Source organism: Python bivittatus, unplaced genomic scaffold (genome assembly GCF_059951505.1).
Source record: "Python bivittatus isolate LINGU-HERP-01145 unplaced genomic scaffold, Pbiv_v1 ctg000020_np1212, whole genome shotgun sequence".
Lineage (NCBI taxonomy): Eukaryota > Metazoa > Chordata > Lepidosauria > Squamata > Pythonidae > Python > Python bivittatus.
The window spans coordinates 119,361,213-119,378,378 of NW_028277030.1; the positions used below are offsets into that span (position 1 = coordinate 119,361,213).

At 38.1% G+C, this 17,166-nt stretch overlaps 1 protein-coding gene across 2 annotated transcripts in view; it reads left to right on the forward strand.

The window, feature by feature from the left end:
- EPAS1 (endothelial PAS domain protein 1) overlaps positions 1-17,166 on the forward strand; it is a 127,646-nt gene that overhangs the window by 84,214 nt on the left and 26,266 nt on the right. For both annotated transcript variants that reach the window (XM_088147802.1, XM_088147795.1), the window contains exons 5-6: positions 1,671-1,789; positions 1,904-2,106. In XM_088147802.1, the coding sequence (XP_088003928.1) occupies positions 1,671-1,789; positions 1,904-2,106 (322 nt within the window). The remainder of the gene's footprint in view (positions 1-1,670; positions 1,790-1,903; positions 2,107-17,166) is intronic.

Genomic DNA, 17,166 nt, shown 5'->3' on the forward strand with positions numbered 1-17,166 from the left:
GTACAATCAGATGACTCCTATTGGTTAATTTAGGTTAGTGTGGACATAACCTCATCCTTCTAGCAGTATTCTCCAGGTCCATTCTGTGTTGGGCAGCAGGAGAATCCAGCCTTTTTAAACTGGGATGTCTCCCTGTACTCACCAGGTCTCTGGGCTGATCTCTGGCTTGGAGATCTGTCTTGGAAAGATGGACCAATTCAAATAGCAGCCAACTGTATTCAGAAGAAGCCTGAATTACAGCAGCCAAATTGTGGAGGGGTGTGTGTGTGTTGTGAAGCAGCAGGGGTTTCTTGGCCATTTCATGGTGCACCAGCCCCACATTACTCCTTCCTACCCTCACTCCCCGTGCCTTCTTTCAGTTGATAAACGTGCCCCTTTTAGATTCACCCATGCAAAATACTTGTGCAAAGCCTTGAGTAAACTCACCAGCCTAGCCATCTGTCAAACGCATCTTCTTCCCAGGACCACCCCATATTTAGGAGAATGATCTCCCGACAGGAGGATGTTTTCCTGACAGTTGGTGATGTTTGATGGAAGGGGAAGGGAAGTCGGTGCAATCTACCCATCCATTTCTTTAATACGGTCTGCACATAGATTAGCCAGAAGGGACTGCTGCCCTTGAGATGAAGGAACCTTCTCCTCCATACATTACCTAGTGCCTGTTCAGATGTTACTTGTCTGTATTTCTAGGAGAAATTGAGGGGAAAAAAGCTAGCTTCACCTGTTCATTCCCCACTTCTCCTCAGCATAAGAAGACAATAGTAGCATCTATGTTATGGAATCTGGGACAGTCAGAAATCAAATGGACATGGAGATATTTTGTTAAAGTCTATCAGAGCAAACCCAGTAAAATAATTTGTAGCACTTTATACCCAACAATACTTTTGTGGAATATTATTTATTTGTATTTGTTTTAAACATGTATACATGTGTATTACATATATAATCATATATATCATATTAAATGTGTTATTTTTTAAGCTGTCACATATTGTTTTTCCTGATTAAAGTTGTAAGTTTCTTCTGCAGAGAATAGTACCTGGTGAGGGAGCTTATGAGTCTGAGATCAGCTCCACTACTCATCCCAGAAAGAATCTAGAGCAGTGTTTCTCAACCCTGGCAACTTTCAGATGTGTGGACTTCAACTCCTAGAATTCCCCAGATAGCATGCTGGCTGGGGAATCCTGGGAGTTGAAGTACATACATCTGAAAGTTGCCAAGGTTGAGAAACATTGATCTAGAGAGTCAAGGAATTATTGATCCTTGGGAGAAATAAAGGCTTTAGAATGTAATCAACTAGATTTGTGCTTCCACAACTTAAAAAGAAAACTGTTCTGGGGAAATGATAATCTTATTTAGCTAATAATCACTCAGAAAGTTATTAGGTTTACAATAACCAAATACTGAGGCCATATAATATGTTTATTGTGGAGTCCTTGGGGAGCCTGGTTCTTGTTTATTATGTTTATTAGAACAAAAATGATAATCTCTTCAAACTTGAGCTGTCTTCTCATTAAAATCTGATTATTAATAAGACAATGCAATATTTTGCAACATTTCAGTCCTCTTGTAAGATGAAATAGAAAGTAAAGATTCAATCCTTGGAAATTCTGACAGAAAGTGAGTTGATATACACTTCTGGAACTAATATAATTATTTCTTTTTCTTAGGTTCAGGTTGTGGGAAAAAAAATAAAGAGATGTCCCTGGAACGTGACTTCTTCATGAGAATGAAATGTACTGTTACCAACAGAGGCAGAACTGTAAATCTCAAATCTGCCACATGGAAGGTAACAAACTTTAGGAACATTGGTTGAAAAATTCAGTCTAGTCCTGTTTGTTTTTTTCCAATTGCTCTATTTTATAATAATATAATAATACAAAGAACTTCTTTTACATTTTAGGTTTTGCACTGCACAGGACAGATTAAGGTCTATAATACATGTCCTCCTCATGCTCTGTGTGGTTTTAAGGAGCCACTCTTATCCTGCCTTATACTGATGTGTGAGCCCATTCAACATCCTTCCAATACCGATATTCCACTGGACAGCAAGACTTTCCTGAGCCGTCATAGCATGGACATGAAATTCACTTACTGTGATGACAGGTGAAATTATCTCTTTTTTGTTGGGCAACATAAGCAGCCTGGTCTATTTCTAATGTGACTGATTAATTTTTAAAATCCTTGGAATATACATGCACACAGTGGAAACAGAAGGGAATGTGACAGAATTCTAGTATATTACACTGGACCATCCACAGCCTTTTGGAGGGGGATTATATTTGTGAAGGTCTTACAAGTTGAAAATAGCACCATAGAGGTTGACCTGTACTAAAACTTTTCTTCTTGTGGTGTTATTTTTTATTTGCATGTATCTGAGGGGGGAATGTTCAGAATTGTTATCTCCCTCCTGCAGCCTGAAATGGTTCAGTCAACTCTGTATTTTCATTCTGTTTCCGGAGGCTTGAAGCTTATTCTGTTCACATAGGTGGAGTCAACCACACCTTTTCATTTTACAGAGAAGGAAGTTGTTCACTAAATATCCAAAATGTTAAAATGAAAAACAAAAACTTGCTCTTTAACAAGGAAGGTTATTTTTTTATGGAAAAGTCTCATAAACAGTATCTTCTCACCTAGAGTTTTAAGTAGAAAAAATGCTTTTTATTATCTCAGGTACCTCATTTGGCTCATATGCAGATTAGGGCCAGATAGATATGGGAGTTGTATCCCATCAGTGTTTCGACTGCCTCACTCTTGGAATGTAAACTGCAGATTATCCGTCCTCAGCTATTTTTCCTCAAAAATCTGACTCCCATCACCAATTGCTTTATGATGGTTCTTCAAGTAGACACAGCTTCCATGTATAGCTTAGTACAGTATGTTGCAATGTCTCCTTTGCAGTGGTGGAGCTTTGTGGAGAATGTACCCGCTATTTATATATGCAGGTAAAATTATTTTTATTTATTTATTTATCATAAGAATGAAGTAAAACAATAAATATATAAAAACAATCATTATTAAAATGTAAAAACAATCATTATTAAAATATATAAAACTAAAGGCACGGAAGAGAATAAATATTAACTGCAGTAGTGGAGCCATCTTAAAATGTAATCAGTCCACTGGGAGCCCCAGGCCTGATGACATAGCCAGGTCTTGAGGGACTTCCGGAACAGTAACAGGGATGGAGCTAACCTCACTTTGCGGAGGGGGGGAGGGGAATGTCTCATAAGACAGGTGCCACAGCAGAGAAGGCCCGTCTCCTGGGACCTTCCAAATGTAAGTCCCTAGCAGATAGGACAGCATGCCCTCTCTGCCAGATCTTAAAATTAAGCCAGCTGGTGGTCAGGAAAGGATTTATGACTTCTGATCAAATATAAATTAACAAACGAAAAAGATGAATTGAACTTATGCACATTTGAAGACAGATAGCTGGGTTAACCCCCACTGCACCCCAAACATAGTGGCAGCAACAAGATTCTGCATCTGTAGTATTTATTAGTTGCCAAAAACTGATGTCCTTTAGCTATCTAGTGCATCTGTACCGTACAGGGTTTGTCATATTCCTACTAAACAGAAATTGTATTTTGGAAACAACTACCAGGACATAAGTCACTCATGAAAGAGAATTCAATATATGTCCCAGCCTTTTTCGTACTGGAGGGCCTTTGATGTTAGTGGTATATTTTCTGTTTTTAAAACATTAAATATTGTTCTTTTTATACCATCAGCGCCTTATCCCCATGGACAGTTCACATATCTGGGCTGCATAAGAAATTCTCAAAGGAAGTGAATTGCTCTGAAAGAGAAAGATTGCCACCAAAATTGGAAAAAGAAAAACTAGAATAACTGAGGTTCTTAAAAAAGTAGTACTGATATATACGAAGTTAAATATATCCTCTCCCTAAAATTATGATAGCTCTAAATATAGGAGGTTGGCCATGGGGAATTAGAAATACTTTCCCAGCCATGGTTTCTACAACACAAATATGGCACCATTTCCCCTCTTTGAAATTTCAGTCCTTCTACATAGAGCACACTTTATGACATTCCTGGCTGGTTGAGACATATCCCAGAAATGAATAGGCCAGTAATTCTTTCATAGGAAAGTAGCCCAAATATGACTTGATAAAAACAGATTATGTGATTCTTTCCAGATTTCAGGATCTGTGAGAATTGTAATACTGAAATTCAAGTAAGGTGATGAAATTGTGGCTTAGTGGTACAATAAAAGGTTTGAAACATTTAATCCTAATTGAGATATAAGTGATATAAATCAGAGGTGTATGAACAAATTAACAATTTTGGTGACAGTATACACATAATTTGAAGAATAATTTCATCCATTCTTACTTCCTTGAAAAAATGAGAAAAATCTATGATATATTTGGTATACAAAAGAGACCTAGGTCTATGTCTTTCCTTTCTCAATGTGCAAATAACTTTGTGAACCACTGCTGTTCCATCTTTGCAGAAAACGTAGTAATGCCTCACAATGCAAAAAATGTGTTTCATTGACTTAGCTTAGTTTATAAGTAAAATAATGTCCTAAACTCAAAGTTCCCTGGCAGCTCCGTCAATAAAGATCACTGGCTGCGGATGATTCAGCTGCAGGTTAGCTGTAGGTACACTCAGCACTTGCTCAGGTGCATTCTGTTTAGAGAATGATGGTCCTTTCATAATGCTCATTTGTGAATCAGAAAGTCCAGCTTAACTTTGGCAGAAGAAATATTTCCACTTATTAGTTAATTTAGTAATTAAATTTAATCAGTTTTCAGGCTAAGGTATTGGATACATAGCACACCCTTGTTGTATCATGAAAGCTGGTGTAGGAGAATTTCCCTAGAGTTCATTTAGAACCAGAGACCAGCACACAATTTCAGTGAAGCACAAATTGATTTATTACAGTACCGAAGGCCGTAATCAAGCCTAAAAGGGGTGGGGATATAACATCTCTGCATAGACTTATGCTTGCTGCAGAGGCAAATCACCTCTGTGTCCCCAGTCATTTCACTGCTGATTCAATTTGTAGGAGAATTTCCTTAGACTTTGTTTAGAATCAGAGATCAACACACGATTCCATCGAAGCACAAATTGCTTTATTATGGTACCAGAGGCAGTAGACAAGCATAAAAGCAGCTGGAATGCAACATCTCTATATACTTCTGCAAATTAAGTATATATTTAACTATAGCCATTCCTTGATTGGGTTATGGCATATACGTGTTAATGTGAATGTTAATGAAATGACATTGGTGAGGTTAGAGTGCAAATACAGTGGTTTTCTTGGGTTGAACAAAGGGGTCTAAGAAAGACTCTGTTAGGATGTTGCTTTTTTCTAATGGTTATCTGTGTCCTTGCTTCCCAGTACTTTATTTATTTATTTATTTATTTATTTATTTATTTGATTGTTTTAGTGTTTGAATTAACATTCCATTGGGTCTAAATGTTTTATGGCTGAGCTGGTGGTTTATTTTTCCCTGGGAAAGTGTATTTGAGGAAGGAGCAATTTACTTGCCCAACCTAATGCTATTTCTGTACTTCACTTTGCATTTCTCTCTGTTAAACATTCTATTGTTTTCAATCAATTTCTCTAGCCCATCAAGTTTGTTTTGAATTTTATTGTTGTTAAAGGGTATTGCTATCCCACCACTTAATTTTTTGTCCCCTACAAATTCAGTAAGCATTCCCACTATTTAAGTCATTAATAAAAATTCTGACAAATACAGAATCCAGAGCTGAATCTTGTTGCACTCTACTTGATAACTCTCTCCAATTTGATGAAGAACCATTGATGAGCATTCTGAATACAATTTTCAAGCCAGCTGTCCATTTAATTAATGTCATGCCTTCTGGCTCATATTTGTTTATCAGAATGCAGTGACTACTTTGCCAAACCCTTTCTTAAAATCAAGATACACTATGCCTACAGCATTCCCACAATCTATAAAGATGCTGTCTTATTTTAAAAAAATGATACAAGGTTAGTTTGGCAGTACATGGTCTTGATAAATCCATACTGACTTTTGCAAATTAACATATTGTTTTAAAACTACTTACAGATCAGTCACTTTGCTCTAAAGTTTTCTGTGGTCTCAGATCAGATTGATGTGTTGGTAGTTCTCTGGATTCTCTCCCCCCCCCCCAAAAAAGAAGAAATGTGGTACGATGAGAGAAACCATTAAAAGAAATATCATAGAAATATACAGATAGAAATATACAAATATACAAACAAATTTAAAAATAAGCTGGATATGGCCAACAAAGAATTCAGAAAAAAAATAATCCAATGAAAGGTACAACTGGATAGCAGCTTAGAAACAGAGAAAAATGGAAATACGCGCACAGGAGTAACATATAAGTCTGCACCTACCTTGATTAAACCATCACATGGAGGCAGCACATAGACACCAGTTCTAATTAGGCCCTGAGGAGAAAGTATGTATACCCATAGACACATACATACACAGAAACAACACTGTTCTTTGTTACACAGAAGTAACTATAATTACTGTTGGTAAAGAGGTTGGCAAGATATCCAGAAGCCATGTTTTTCTGTGTCCCCTTTTTTTTTTAAGACAAGGAACAACATTTGCTGCCCTCCAATCATCTGGAACTGTTCTACTTCTCCGTTGTCATACAAGGATAATACATACAGATTTAGGTAGACCTTCAGCAAGATTCTTCAATACCCTAGGATGCAGTTCATCTTGCACTGAAAGTTTAAACTCATTAGATATTCCCTGATCCTGTTTCTGTCTGAAGCTTTAGTCCTGCCCCTTCTTTGTTGCCCTCTTGTATCTAGAATTACATGTTATTAGCATTTTGTTCTCTTTATTGAGCAATTGGTGAGCTCTTTCGGTACTCTAAGATGCAATTGATCTGGTCCTGGAATTTTTAAAGTCATAAATATGCCTTTAATTACATTCATTTGTAAAAACTTAAAGGTACAAAAAAGAACCTTATTCTTCAGTGAAAGCCATCATAACACTGTCCTGTGACTCCTCTCCAAATCCTTGCTTATGTTTTGCAAATAATGCATGAGCCTAAGACATTTTGGCTATCTTATATATTACCAAAAAGAAAAAAGGAAAAGCAGAAAAAGTCACAGTGTAAAATGTGATTTTTTTACAACTATGCAAAAAATATAATTTATTTGCAACTGTATTGGTTGCAAACTATTTTAGCTAATGATCAATAATTGTAGGATATCATAATTTAAGGAGTAATAATTACACTATAGGATAAGCCGTTTGACTTCATGTATAAATGACATTTAGGCGGCCAAATTATAATTATGATATAGATTTTACTTGATATTATTATATCTAAGATTTTTAAGTAGATAGGTTATGTGCATTTTTAGTTGTACTGGTCTATGACTATAATAAACTGATTGATTGATTGATTGATTGATTGATTGATTGATTGAACTGCTGAACAGCATCTCCAAGGGTCTATCTCTCCTTTGTTAAGGGGGTTTCATATTTTTTGAAAGAATAGACGGACTGAACTGAAACTTCTGGCAACCCTTCAAATAGAGATTGTTATGAAGTAAAGGGCTGTCCTCTGATTATCCTTCAAGTAGAGAAATATATTATGACATACGTTTTCATGAACTTGACTATAAAATTTATCATGCCCCCTGGTTTTGCTGCATGCCTAAGACTATGCAGATACAATCCACATTTTATAGGTCTTGCCTAAAGCTGGGTTGGGCATAAAATTAATCTGGATCTAATATTGATCTATATATGATTTGCAGTAGGCAGGGTTTTGTCTGTTGTTCTTGTCAACGTTGGCAGTTATAAAATGAATTCCGTACTCACCTATCCTTAATTATACAGCTAAAATGATTGAAGTCAACAAAAACAGACATTGTTGTGGAGGGACTGTGAGTTCTGTTCTTTTCTGATACCAAGCAAATTCCTGGACTTTGTAACTCTAAATGTTGTTTACACTGGATTTCAGTTGATGGTTCTTGAGAGTCAAGGGAAAAAAGCAGGCCTTCAAGCTTGAAGTTTGAAAGCAAAATATTAATTCTAGAGTGAATTCTTCCCTTGAATTTTATTTTTTTTGTTTTGTATCACTTAGTGTTCCAGTATGAGAGTAAATGTTTCTGTTCTTTCTGTGATGTTATTTACCTACTTTATCTTGGTTTACAATAGCTGATAATAAGATGACAATTCTCCCTACTGCTCAGGACCCTTTGTGAGTTAAAGGTAGAGAAAGCTTGCAGAGCAGAGCCTCTGAAATGCTTTCTAACCTCTTGACCAGTGTTTCTCAGCCTTGGCAACTTGAAGATGTGTGGACTTCAACTCCCAGAATTCCCCAGCCAGCATGGGGAATGGGGAATTCCCCAGCCAGCATGGGGAACCCAGCATGGCTGGCTGGGGAATTCTGGGAGTTGAAGTCCACACATCTTCAAGTTGCCAAGGCTGAGAAACACTGCTCTTGACAGTAGTGGTCATATTAAGCATCTGCATTTTCTTCTGGGTAATGAAGAAGGAAGTGTGTCTTTCTACTTTCCCCTTGGGTTCTCTCTGTGTATGTTTCTGTGTACCTGTGCACTGGGAAACACAGGACAGGTTACATATGCTGTGCTCTGGGTCACATTACCAGGAGGGAGAAGGGAGCCAGGCTTGGATGGAACAGACAGCAACATTCTGTACTGCTGTTTACCTGCCCCTCCCGTAGGGGTGCATTGGGGAATTTTTTTCTGGAATGTTTTTCTCTACAGCCCTTTGCCAGATCTGGCCCTTTTTAAAACTCAGTCTTTCGTTAGCTGGCTTCTCCCACCATATCAAATCTGATTTCATTCTAAATTTTCAGACAGCTATAACCTGCTTATGGACAGATGGATGGGCAAAGTCCTGAGTCCTAATTTATTTCTAGTATTCTGTTAGGTTAGAAAGGCTAGATGTTGTAAGAAAGAAGATGCTTTTAGGATTGGACAAAGTACACTTGTGACTGCTATTAGAATGGTTCAAGACTTGAAATAGTAAATGTCAGCATACTAGAAATGTGCTGTACATTAGTCATAGAAATTAACCAGTGCCAATTGTAGAGGAGCACAGAGTTCACCTTGGAAAAGATATATGGCAACCATTAGTAAAACATGAGCTTAACCCAAGCAAACAAGAAAGTGGGAAAAAGAAACTAATGATTGCTCTGCCTTGACTATTTTTGGTATAAGAGTGAGTGAAGGGAAAACTGTCAGGCTATCAAGAATCTATTATGATACCCTGTATCAATAAAATGGAGTTCTAGTAATTTTTGTGGTATCTGTTTCCTGACCTCAAAGGGCTGACACTCACCTGCATACCTCATTTTGCAACTCATATATTTTTGGCTTCCCAATTATTTTCGACAATCCCGTTTGGTTCTTGCAGATTACATAGCTATTAGGCTGCATTCAGCTTGATAGACTTGAAATCAGTCTGAATCAAGGGCATAAAAACAACAGTGGTTGAAGATCTTCTAACAGGGAAGCCACCATTTAGGTTACAAAAGAAATTAGGTTGGGCTGACTAGCTCATGACCCACCAAAGTAAAATAGAGGAGAAACCATGTCTCAGTGCTAAAGCATCTGCTTTGCATCCCAAATTTAGCCCTTAGTTTTAAAAGAATCTGGTGACAGGTGATGGGAAAGAGTTCCCCTGTGTCTCTACAGAGTGACTGTCAATCAACATGTAGGCCAGTTTGGTCTCTTCAGTATTCAGTAAGCCTTCATGGTGGACTAGACTCAGTGCATCTTCTTCACTGTCCTTCAGATATTCTTCCAATGCCCTTTTTTCTTCTTCAACTCTCTGGTCTACTTGCAACATTCCACATCCACCTATTATCCTTGGTAAATAGAGTCTGTCAACATCAATGCATGGATGAAGGGTATGATTCATTGTTATTATTTTCCTGGTCTTCCTATCTAGAGCTTCTAGTTCTGTTTGAGTCCAGTCAACACTTGGACAGTGTTGAGCAATGATTCTATTTAAGATGTTGTTTTCCATACAGCTTCAGATACAGCTTCCCATGTAAAGGAGGTAGGATAGCCTGGCAGATGTTTTTGATGTTTGATAGCCATGGCCTGACTTGTTCAGTATTGTTGACAGAGGAATCAATGCAATGACAAACAGTAGTGGTGATAGAGAGTCTCCCTGAAAGATTCCTCTCTTGATATTAACCTCTCGCAGTCTAACTCCATTGACCAGCAATTGTGCCTTCCATTGTGCCATTGATCTTTGCACAAAGCTTCTGATGTTTCTACTGACTCCTATTATTTCTAGGCACTTGATTATCCAGTCATGTGACAGGGAGTCAAATGCCTTCTTGTCATCAATCCAAGTTACATTCAGGTTGATCTTCCTTCTCCTACAGTTTTCCAAAATCATCTTGTCAATCAGGAGCTGATCTTTTGTCCCTCTGCTGTTTGGGCAGTTTCCTTTCTGCTCAGGTGGAAAGAGCTTGTTTTCAACTAGATGCTGTTGGACTACATCAGCTACCACCCCAGTTAGCAATTTGAAAGTTGTTGGCAAGCAGGTAATTGGCCTGTAGCTGCCTGGTGCTGCCCCTTTTGCTGCATCTTTCATTATCAGGTAGGTTTTGCCAGATGTTAACCAATCTTCAGTTTCATCTCCTTGCAGTATGTTGTTAAACTGCTCGGCAATGAATGGGTGCAGAGCAGTCAGATGTTTTCATCTTCTTTTTTATTCTTATCTACCTCCTTCATCCAAGCTGCATTCTTGTTGTATTTCTTTTGGTTGTCCCATAGCTGCACCCAGAATGGTACTGTTTCTTCTTTGTCAGGTGTTGACTGGTTCATTGCAGTCTCTCTGTTGATGAATTGGTAGAAATGTTTCTGATTTGACTGAAATTGGAGATTCTGCCTATAGTGTGTGGTTCAAGCTTCATATCTGCTGATCTTTTTAGCTATGACTGTTATTTGCTGCTTTATTATTTCAGTACTTCTTTGATCTTCCTTGTTTCCAGGTGATATTCCTTGACCAGGTATTCTTTGGTCTTCTTGTTCTTCAGCTTCTTTTCTTTCATCTGTTCTACCTTGCTTGCATCTGATCTTAACATGCTGTTCTTATTTTCCAACCTGATCTTCCATTTTGGTGGTACGCTGTTTGGCTTTTTTTCTTGTTTGTTGATTTTACATCCAAGGTATTCAGTTATAACTGCAGCCATGCTGTACATTAGTTGGGTTGTTTCCTGCAGTGAGCTGTGCCTATATTTGATATTACAGTATTGGCAACTTTCAATACTTGTGCTAGCTGTTTCTTTGTAACAAGCTTCAATTCAGGCAACCTTTTTCTGTTATTTTTGTGCTGTTCTAAATACTCAGTTATTCTTTTCAATTCCTCTTGTTTTTTAGTTAGAGGGCTTTGTCCTTTCTGAGGAGAAAGCAGAGGAGAGGGTGCCTGGTTTGGGAATGAAAATGATTCAGTGGCTGTGCTGGCTTCCTCTACTGCTGACTTCCCCTGGTTTACCTCTACAGTCTGACCTACTTCTGGCAAGGCTCTGATTTCTTTGCCCTGGGTAGACCTTTTCAGTTCTTCCAATTCTACTTCATTACCGGTATGGTTGATTGCACAGTCAGCCAGATGTTTAGACTGGATTTGGCATTTTTATCTACCTATCGAGTCCTTACCAAGGACCTGTTGTAAGATGTTACCATGCAGATGTTGTTGTTTGATGGTGTTAGAGGTATCGTGCAGGATATAAGCTATTCCAAGTAAAGCTGCCTTTTGCAATTGACTGATGGCAATTTTGTCAATGCTGATGGTATTCAAGTGGTGCTCCAGATGTTTTGGGATTGCACCCAAGGCGCCTATAACTATTGCTTTCTTTTGCCATAGTCGTTCTACTTCTATTTGCAGGTCTTTGTATTTTGTGATTTTCTCCAGTTCTTTCTCTTCTCTTCTGCTGTCTCCAAGTATTGCAATGTCCGTTATCCAAACTTTTTTGTCTTTCTTATCAACAGTTGTTAGGTCTGGGGCGTTGTGTGGCAGGTGCTTGTCTGTTTGAATTCTAAAGTCCCAGAGCAGTTTAGCTTCATTTTCTATTACTTTCTCTGTTTTGTGGTCCCACCAGTTCTTGCTTGCAGGCAAACGGTATTTCTTGCAGATATTGCAGTGTACCACTGTTGCTACTTTGTCATGCCGTTGTTTATAGTCTGTGTGATCTTCTTGCAGCAGCTAACTAGGTGGTCCACTGCTTCTTCAGCTTCTTTGCAGAGGCGGCATTTGCTGTCTGTTGCTGTCTTCTCGATTCTGGCTTTGTATGCATTTGTTCTTAAGGCTTGGTCTTGTGCAGCCAGAATTAGCTCCACCTGTCTCTGTCTTCAACTTTCCTGCTCTTAGCTATTGCCAGGCCTTGTTATCTGCTTTGCCTGCTAGCTTTTTTGTGTACTGGCCAGGTAATACTTTGCCTTGCCACGTCTCTTTTCTATTCTTCGTTTGGTCTTTCTTATAAGCCAGTTTGGTTTCTTTGTATTCAGTAAGCCTTCATGTTTTTGTTGTTGTTGTTATTGTTGATTGATGTCATCCTAGTCACTTTCTTCCCATTTTCCATCCTTGCTAACCATGGAATTACAGGTGCATGAGTGAAATGTAAAAAAGCCACAGAAATAATTTAGAGAAGTCCCATTTTTCCAGGCCTCCTCTAAGGACTGTTTCAGCAGCTGGATTGGAGAATTTCCTCAACCTGCTTGTTCTTCAGAGGGTCATGCTGACTGTGGTATGTGAGTAGCAAGTTAATTTAGTCTGAAATGGCTCTTGGGTTAGTTAACTTGGCTAAAGTTAACTCCCTCTACCTAACACATCTACATACACAGCCCCACAGCATTGGCTGGTTTGAATGACACACTAACTCCTTCCCCTTCAACCCAATTAAGCATCTCATGTAAACAGGGTTAGTTTGTTGTTTACCAGAAGTTAGACCATCTCACTGCTTTTGGCTGTTTTCAAACCTAAAGAAGGAAGGTCTTTAGCATCATGTGAGAAGGTCTGGAAATGAAGACTGGAGATTCTCTGTTAGAGAATATGATGAAGATTTATATCACCTTCTTCCAGCAGTGAAGAGGGATATGATACTAGTGCTGTTATGCATTATATAGTATATATTTATACATTATATTATTATATATTATAATTATATATTCAGGGATAAGATGATTATGAAACTTGGGTTTTGCAGTCTGGAACCTAAGTTTGTGAGCATAGCTAAAAGGAAGAATGAGATTGCTGCAGAAGGCTGTGTTTCCTTGTATATGTACATGGAGCTTTGTAGGTTATTATTGCAAATCAGGAAATGCCACCTTGGAAATCATTGCAAGAAATTCCTTGAGTCAGTGATAACCTTTGTGATGTTTAGCTTTCCCCCCCCCCTTAAGTATGGGCTTATATGGCCTTGAGATGGTGCAATTATATTTTTCTGAAGGAAGAAAATGAAGTATTATTAGGCATTTTAGATTTCTTGCAGAAACTGCAACAAAGCTAAAGTGAAGCTGCCTGTTACATGTAATCCCATATGTATGTCTCATGTGGTTGTCTATTTTTTTTTTTTTAAGCAACAAAATCTAAACAAGAAGGGAAGGCTGCAGTCTTGAGCTGAGAGAGAGGATGCTTTGGGCCATCTTACCTCTTAAAATAAAAACAAGTAACAATGGGAAATCTTGAACAGAAAAATTAGTTAGAAAGAGGAAGCTTAAATAATTCCTCTTTAAGACTGTAGCTTTCAAAGACTGTAGCTTCCTTTCAAGACTGTAGCTTCCAAAATAGCAGGGAATATTTTCATAAGATTTGTACATTGTGTGTATTAAAACCAAATGGAGAAAGAATTATGATGATGTCAGCATGGTTATGACTGATAATGGCTAAGCCATCTTCATCCATGCAGGTCAGTTTGGGTAACTGCATGTCATCACCTCTCTAACTCTGCCACAAGCTCTAATAAATCTGTATTGGTTGCAACCAGCAGTAATTAAATAAACAGCAAACCTACAAAAAAGAAGGCAGTGATCCAAAGCTTTTTAAATTAGTACATTTATTTCTTTTACTATACAGCATCAAAAGGGTTGCTTATCCAGGGCTTCAGACAGGACTTTCTCAGCCCTAATACATTTTACTGCCCAGTCACTTGGAGTTGGGCAGCATATAAATTTAATATATTATTGTTGATCACACAGTCAGTCAGATATTTAGACTGAATTTGGCATTTTTATCCATCTATCAAGTCCTTCCCAAGGACCTGGGATAGGCAGATGTTGTTTGATAGTGTTAAAAGTATTGTCACAGGATGTGAGCTGTTCCAAGTAAAGCTGCCTTTTGCAACTGAGTGACGGTGATTTTGTCAATGCCGATGGGCTTCAAGTGGTGCTCTAGATGTTTTGGGATTGCACCCAAGGCTCCTACTACTATTGGTTCTACCTTTGCTTTCTTTTGCCACAGTGATGATGATGATGATGATGATGATGATGATGATGATGATGATGGTTGGTTGCACAGTCAGCCAGACTGGATTTGACATTTTTACCCACCTATCGAGTCCTTCCCAAGGATCTGAGATAGGCAGATGTTGTTGTTTGATGGTGTGTTGTTGTTATTATTATTATTGCTCTAGCTATGGTTAGATTGCTGAACAATATCTAGAAAGCAAAGTGCAGGGATGATTTCAAGGACAGTAGCAAGAGACATCACCATGGCTGCTTCCATGGTGCTGTTCCTTCTGTCGGTTGGTTCTCTCCCATTGGTAATCCTAGGATCATGTTTGCCACAGTGGGAAGAAAATGGCTTGGAAGAAGAGAATTGCAGCAGAACCCCTGTTCGTTAGATACCGACTTCAACAATGTGGCTCCTCATCCATGGGCTGGAGTCCTTCTAGAGCAGTGTTTTTCAGCCTCAGCAACTTTAAGATGTATGGACTTCAACTCCCAGAATGCATTCATACTGCTGGGAAATTCTGGGAGTTGAAGTCCATACATCTTAAAGTTGCTGAGGCTGAGAAACACTGTTCTAAAGGAAAGCTTTCCCAAGATAAAGGTCTGGGCAAGTCAGATGCCCTTCTATTGGCCTGTTTCCCCCGCCCCCACCCTGTACAGAGATATGAACATCACCCTCTCTCCAGGGATGCCAAAAAGCCCTTAAAACCTGGCTTTGGTCCCAGGCCTGGGATTAATGTGTTGGGAGGCTGGTGCTGTCATGCTTGGTTTTAATAGTTATTTTTAGTCTGGGCTGTCATGTTTTGTTTTGTTTTGTTTATGGTTTTAATTGTTTTAATTAGCATTATATTTTGTAAGTTGCCCAGAGTTCACTGGAGTAGATGGCTATATTAAATCATCATCATCATCATCATCATCATCATCATCATCATCATCATGATGTTAGTTGCTGAAAGAAGTTCAGGTTGCCTTTCAAATCTGACACTGCTGTCTCTAGTGGTTTATATACCTTTTTGACATTAAAATATAAAAACTAGAAAATATAGCAAGTTCCTGCAAGAATGATATCTAAGCCACATTTTTTTTAAAAAAAGAAACCAAGCTACTTCATACTACAGTTTGTAAAAGAGATACTTTTATGGTGTTATGGTTGAACTATGACTACTTCCAGAACTAGTTAGTTCATGTTACAGTGTATTCATAAAACAAAAATTAGTATGTATGGGCTTCATTTCTTTTTCCTTTCAAAGCAAACTGTGTTTTGTATTGTGTAACTAAAGCGGACTGTAAAAATTGGGGAAGGTGTCTTTCACAGAAACATACATGATGTATATGCATGATACCATATCAGGTAATCAATTTAACTCAGGGGTCACAGTGCAGTGCTCTTGGGCTTCATGATGTCCATAAAAACTTGGATGGTATTCACAAAACCCTAAAATAATATTGGAAATAAATTTAAAAATAAAATACCTTAAAACTCATGCATTCACAATAGCTACGAGGTTTTAGTATTCTTGCCTCACTGTTGATTCAAGACCTACTTTGAGTTCATTTAAGATAAATTCTATAAGACTAACAGGAAAAGTAGAAATTAGGAGTATATGCTCCTTCAAAACAGGCATACATATGACCTGCTTGTTTCTAAGAATATGAGCAGTTAACACTCCCCAGTCCATTTCTTCTGTTGGCCACCAAGGGTTGACAGTGTGGGCACTAGTTCTCATATGGTCAAAAGCAAACAGCCTCATACCAGATCTGGCTATTACCAAAACAAAAGAAAAGATGGAAACAGTCCCTCTTCCCTAAAGAAGAATAATTTCTAGCACTTTTCATAGAGTCAGAGGAGAAACACAAGAATTTGGACACTGATTACAGTATAAATAGAACTTGCGTTTGACACACATCAGTTCTTAGAATTCTTCTGTAACAGTTTCTTAGTTTTTCTACAATAAATCAGAAGTTCTTGTGTTCTTGAGTGTCTGTTAATCTGCTCCAGGCCAGCTTGCCAGGGAGAATCCTGACAAACAGCTCCATTTTCCACAGAACATACATATGTTGTAATTATTTCTAGTTTAGAGACAGAATAATGATAATAATAAAATTCAAGATCGTTTTGATATAAACAATGTATCTAATCAGGGGAAGAGTATGGCATTTCTTCCAAAAGAACTAATAAATAGGAATGCATCCTTGGACTATCAATCACTTGGACCTGAAGGCCAATCATATTTTCACTCAAAGTCCTGCTTTGTGATCATGGCTTTTATATAAACTTAGGATATATTAGGAGAATCCCATAGAATAGCTATAGATAACTTGGTGCCTTCCCATTTTCCACGGTTTCTGCTACCAGTATAGTTAAACTCTAACAACTGTAGGCAGGAAGATTGCCTACCAATTGCCATAAAATGTAAGGATAAAGACCTCCACAAAACACAAGCCAGAATAAATGCAATGTAGGGGATTCATCTTTTTTATCAAGCAGGCCTGTCACAGAAAGCAACAACTCTATACAAAACTGTCTCCTTTCTACTTCTACTGACATCACAATGTTACAACTCCAAATTCTTAATGGCAATGAATGATGTTGAATGGGGGTAAGAAATGTACAAAATGTAGATGAGAGGTCAGTATAAATTTGACTACATCTTATGGAGGTAGAGGTCTGTCATTTTGCATAGAAGTCTGAATACTTCCTTTCAGGTCTGTTGCTGCATCTCTTA